The 6,000-nt window shown below is 59.3% G+C and overlaps 1 protein-coding gene across 2 annotated transcripts in view; it reads right to left on the minus strand.

Annotated features, from left to right (window-relative positions):
• Nucleotides 1-4,573, minus strand: part of TFAP4 (transcription factor AP-4) — a 39,047-nt gene extending 34,474 nt beyond the window's left edge. For both annotated transcript variants that reach the window (XM_077827905.1, XM_077827904.1), the window contains exon 1: nt 4,367-4,573. In XM_077827905.1, the coding sequence (XP_077684031.1) occupies nt 4,367-4,572 (206 nt within the window). In that variant the 5' untranslated portion in view covers nt 4,573. The remainder of the gene's footprint in view (nt 1-4,366) is intronic.
• Between the last annotated feature and the right edge of the window lie 1,427 nt (nt 4,574-6,000).

A 6,000-nucleotide genomic window follows, 5' to 3' on the forward strand; every position in this document is an offset into this window, starting at 1 on the left:
ACTTTTGGCCCATGGGGAAATTAGACAAAGGTGGCTCAAGAGGACCATCTAGGAAGCAGAGGTTCTTAAGAAGAAAGAAAGAGGAAGAACCCATTTCCTCATCAGGGGACCTCTCATAACCTTCCCCCACAACTGTTCTTCCTGGTGAAAGACTTTTAAAAAGTGACAGAACTAAACAGAGAAAAATGCATTTAGAAGCTAGCCTGGTGGATTAAATACGACAGTGGGAGTTAGTACCTTGATCTTTTACCTTAGGAGGCTAGAGTGCAGATTTAGATGTTGCTCACAAATAAAGCGAGTTCAATGGATTTTCATGCTTGTCCCTTCAGACTTTTATTCATAGGCCTTTCCCCGTATGCACAAACACACCAAAATACAATTCAATACGACTCAGTCTCTACTCAAAAAAGATCCAGCGCAGGGTAGGACACTGCAGAGGAGAAGCAAGATTCTTTCACACAGCTAGGCAGGAAGAAGCTTGCCTAGAACCTGCCTGCACTGTACCAGGCTCCAATCTGCTGGATCAGAAGAGTACCAATTGCACTAAGTCTCTGACAAAGGACCAGTTCTGCCTTGGGGTTCCTGATACTTCTGCCCCAGGTTTCATTTACAGGACAGAGGAAACTAACATAAACCAGTGTTGACATACTCAGTCTTGGACTAGAATTTGCAGCACAGCATTAGGGGATTCTATGGCAGCATCATGAAATATCTGTAACTTCACCCAGACCCGAAGATGAGCTCTGAATAAGCGCAAAAGCTTGTTTCTCTCACCAACGGATGTTGGTCCTCCCCATCCATGTCTCTGTAACTTCAGCTGTCTTTTATTGGGAATAAATTAAATAGCCACACTTAGCATGCAGGTATCTTCCAAGTGAAGAACAAACACAGGCTAGTTATTAAGCAGAATAAAGCTGCTATGAAACAGCTGAAGGAGACAACTCAGTCTAAACAAAAAGCAATTCTCATAGGAGATTCTTGAAGTTATATACTTAGTGTGAGACCCACTTAATCAATAAACCAGTCTACAGACACTGAAGATATGGAGACGTAAGCAGTAGTCAGTCTTCCAGCCTGTATACCAATGACTTGTTCATCAGTATGAAGGTGATATTTGAAAACAGGTTCACTTTCACCTGTGCTAGTTGTTCCTGCAGAAATGTACCCAAACCAATAAGAAGTCTAAGAATAAAATGAAATTCCTACAGAAAGTGATCACAGGGTTTCTACAAACCCACGATACTCCAAAGAACTCTAGGGATACAGCCTTCCTACAGCATTCTGGGTGTTGAAGCAGAACTTCATCTTCTCCTTCAGCAGTGAAAGAGACTATGGGAAGTCATCCCCTTACAGTCTAAGATAGGGGTGGACAAACTTTTTGGCCCAATGGCAACATTGGGGTTGCGAAACTGTATGGAGGGCCGGGTAGGGAAGGCTGTGCCTCCCCATACAGCCTGGCCCCCGCCCCCTCCCACCCCCTGACTGCCCCCCTCAGAACCTCTGACCCATCCAACCCCCCTGCTCCTTGTACCCTGCCCCCCCCAGGACCCCCGCCCCAACCACCCCCCTAGGACCCAACCCAACCCCCCCGCTCCCTGTCCCGATTTCCCACCGACCCTTATCCACACCCCAGCCCTGACAGGTCCCCTGGGACTCCACCCCCATCCAACCCCCCCGTTCCCCATCCCGACTGCCCCGACCCTTATCCCCCCCCCCAGGACTCCTACACCTATCCAACCACCCCCTGCTCCCTGTCCCCTGACTGCCCTCCAGGACCCCCTGGCTCTTATCCAACCCCACTGCTCCCTGCCCCCTTACCATGCTGCTCAGAGCAGCAGGAGCTCACAGCCCCACCAAAGCCAGCCATGCCGCCCGCGCTGCCCAACTGGCCAGAGCGCTGGAGGTACAGTGGCAGCGTGGCTGGGGAGCGGCCAGAGGCTAGCCTCCCCGGCCAGGTGCTCAGGGGCCAGGCAAGACGGTCCCGCAGGCTTGATGTGGCCCGCAGGCCCTAGTTTGCCCACCTCTGGTCCAAGATGTTAATGTCATCCTAGTGGCAAGTGGAAAACGTTCCAATCACCAAGTGAAAGCAAAGATACAAACCTGTTCTCTCACATAAATTGTGGTGGATTAATCTAAAACAAATGCATCTCAGTGCTTCCCCCACCCCAACAATAAAAAATAAAATTCAGAAAACACCCCCCGTGGGCAACTATCCTGTAACTATCCAATGTGTGTGAAACTGAAAAGATGCAGATTTTATTCTCAAGCTTCACAAGGGACGAGTGAATACATTGTTCCGTAAAATTCTACCCAGAATAATGGTCGGTGCCCTTCTAAGCATGATATTCTAGATCAGGGGTTCTTAACCTTTTTCTTCCTGAAGTCCCCGCCACATGCTACAAAAACTCCATGGCTCACCTGTGCCACAACTATTCTCTACATAGAAAAGCCAGGACTGGTGTTGAGGGGTAGCACGCTGAGCAATTGCCACTGGGCCCCCCCACAGTTGCTCAGGCTTCTGCTTCAGCCCCAGGTGGCGGGTTCTGGGCTTCAGCCCTGCACAGCAGGGCTTAGGCTTTCTGCCCTGGGCCCCAACAAGTCTAACACTGGTCCTACTTGACGCATCCCTGAAACCTGCTCGCAGCCCCTGCACTCCTGGTCGAGAACCACTGTTCTAGATTAATACAGCTTCAAGGTGCTTATGGAAGGATTTCTCTTTTTCCTATCCTAAATTTCTAGAGAGCTTAATGAGCCACAGAAAGAATACTACCGGTGGCATGCCGTGGGGCAGGCCTTCAAACACAGGTTATAATCTACGCTGCGGTTAACTAAAAAGACAGCCATCACCACTTGTCCAGGACCGATATTTGAGTAGGAAATAGGCCAGCTGAGAGACATTTCAAATAAAGCCACCATACTGTAGGCAGAGAGGAACTTTTAGTGCTGCTCCCACAATTAAGAGAATACCCTGAAAGCACTTTTTAAAATATATATGTATTAGTTTATGCTAAAGTACAAAGCAATTCCATATGGCATAAAGACTACACCAAATTGTGATCCTCATTAATATTAATACAATACCACAAAGGACAATTTCCTTCTCATGCAGGCTGCTCAACAGCAGGTCCCCCTTTGTAAATGGATCCAAGTTAGTTACAGCATTTTTGTATTCTGGCTACTTCCCTCCCAGTTTTCATTCTGAAGATTAGCACACAAGTGTAAGACTTCAACTCTTTCTATACAGTAAATCCCTCTAGGCCACTAAGATGGGTAAGAGTATGAAAGATGATGATGAAAGGGACTTTCTGGAGCCTTACTTAGCACATCCGTTTAGACCTTTAGGTATCCATACAGCTGGCAATTTGCATATCCCCAATTTGTATATGAAACATCTTTCTGCAGGCACTGAGTGTTTCCTCTGCTGTATGTACTAACTTAACACGTTGCTCTGGCCACAGCGGTGCTGTTTAACTTAGTCACCCAACAGTGGATCTCCAAAGTCCAAACATACAAGGGGCATTAATTTTCCCCCGGGGTGGGGAGAGACACCAGCTTCGAGCGGTATCATTCCTGCCCCCCGGGAGGCGCCGACAGGCTCTCCCGGCCGCGCACAGCGGTGCTGCCAGCTGCCCGCGCGCTGTGGCCCAGGTCCAGCAGGGAGTGCATCTCCACGTGCAGCCCGCACGCGGCTCCAGGCGCGTTCGGGGCGAAGGCCCGGGCTGTAGCCAGCTCTCCAGGCAGAGAGCAGGGGCCGCCGGAGGCAGCTGCCCAGCACTGGCGGCCGGAGCGGCCACATGGCCAGGGCGCTGGGCCGGGCCCGCTCCTTCCCCGCAGCCTGTAGCAAGCGGCGGTTGGGCCCGCCCCTGCCAGCTGCTGCACGCGCCGTGGGGCGCGCACGCGTGGGCCGGGGCGCTGCAACCCCCGCGGGGCGCAGGCGGCTCCTCGCTCCGCCGCGGCACCCAGCCCACGCGGCCGCCAGGGCCGGGCCCGCTTTGTGCGGGGCAGCGTGGCCGGGCGCCTACATCCCCCACAGGGCCCCGGCCGCCGCACTACATGTCCCGGCGGCCCCGGCGCGCGCGGACCCGCCCCCCGCGGGAGGGCTGCCGAGTCACGGCCAGGCCCCGTGGTAAACACACCCCCCTTTAAAGCTCCCCCAACATGCGGCCGGCAGGCAGGGCACGCGCGGGCCGGCCCGCACCCCGACCCGGGGCGGGAGACGCGCCACAGCCGGGCGGCGCGGTGCGCCCGCCGGGCCCTGCACGCGGCCCCGGGCTTCAGCGCCGCGCGCGGCCCCACGTGCTCCGGCCAGCCGCGCCGCCCGGCCCGCGCCCCGCGAGCCCCCCCCGGGCGCGCGGGCGGCACCCACCTGCAGAGCCCGCCGATCACCTCCTTCTCCGACTTCCTGAAGTGCTGCAGCGCGGGCACCTTCTGCGCGGGCACCATGAAGTACTCCATGCGGGCGCCGGCCCCAGCTGAGCGCGCCGCGCCTCTGCCGCTCAAGGCGGGAAACAGCTGGTGCGAGCGCAGCGCTCCCTCCCCCGGCGGCGCCGCCTCCGCCAGCCACCGGCCCATGTAAACAAAGGACTATTTGCCGCCGCCCCGGCCCCCTCCGCGCCGCCCCCGCGGCCCCCCCCGCCCCCTCGCACGCCTCCTGCCGCGCCGCGCCGCCTTCCCGCAGCGACCCCGCTGCAGCCCGCGCCCCCGCGCCGCCCCCACCCGCGCCCGGGCTGCCCGGCTCCCTGCGCCACTACGGGGTGATGCGGCCCATCAGCTGACAGCTTGGCAAGCGGGCCCGGAGCAGCCACGGGGGGCGGGGGATACACGGCCGGGGGAGGGGCAGAGCCGGCCCCGCGCATGTGGGGGGGATGCACGAGGCAGGCTCGGCCCCACACATGGGGGATGGGGGAAATGCACGGGGCGGAAAGGGGCAGGGCCAGCCCCGCACGGGGGAAGGGGAGAGAGGCGTAGGGCTGTCTCCGCACATGGGGGGGAGGGGCAGGGCTAGCCCCACATTGGGGGATGCACGGGCGGGGGGAGGCTGGCCCCGGACGGGGAGGGGTCAATACGGGGGGATAGGATTGGCCCTGCAGATGGGGCGATGCACGAGGCAGGGTCGACTCCACACATGGGGGGGGGGAATGAAGGGAGACTGGCCTCGCACGGGGGAAGAAGGGACAGGGCTTGCCCCGCACCTGGGGGGAGGGCTGGCCCCGCACAGGGGAGCACGGGGAAGGGCTAGCTCCGCACATGGGGGAGGACGCATGGCCGATCGGGGCGCACATTGCACGGCCGGGGAGGGGACCCGGAGCCAGAGCTGCTGCGGGGATGGAGGCGGCAGCTAGCGTCTGCGCTGTGGGGAGTCCCCCTGCACAGATCCGTGTCCGGCACGGCCCGGGAGCCGAGCGCATTAGGGAGGCCAGTATCCGGTCCCCGCGGGCTCGCTCGGCAGTGACACCGCCCGGCCCGGGGTAGTGGCTGGCCAGAAGCTGAACGGCTCAGCCAGCCCCAGCCCGGGGCGGTGCCGATCCATCCCGCCCGGGAGCGGCGCCTCCCCCGGCTGCGTGGGCCGGAGCGACGCGGGACGCGCTCGGCTCCCCGCGCGGGTGGGCCCTGCTGGGCGCCGGGCCGGTCTGCAGGAGCTCGGGAACAGGCCGCAGCGCCGCCCCCTCGCGGAAAGCACCTTCGTGCCCCCCGGCCGGCAGCCCGCCCCCTAGCGTGCACCGCTCTGCGGGGATCGCCGGGACCGGGAGCCCTAACCCCACACCTAGCCCTGCCTCTGCCCGACCCAAGATTACCCCTCCGCTGGCGGAGGGTGCCAGCCCGGTTCTCTCCCCACCCCGCTCCCAATGGTGGCAGCGTGAAGCTGGGGGCTAGTGCACCAGGCTAGAGTCCGCCGCAGCTTGAATCGTGCACCAGCCCCATGTCTAGTACAGAGGCTGCCTAGGATCAATCTCCAGGGGCATGTCCGGCAGTACATACCCTTCCTCCCTGGGGCCACTC

This window comes from Eretmochelys imbricata, chromosome 10 (assembly GCF_965152235.1).
Source record: "Eretmochelys imbricata isolate rEreImb1 chromosome 10, rEreImb1.hap1, whole genome shotgun sequence".
Classification (NCBI taxonomy): domain Eukaryota; kingdom Metazoa; phylum Chordata; order Testudines; family Cheloniidae; genus Eretmochelys; species Eretmochelys imbricata.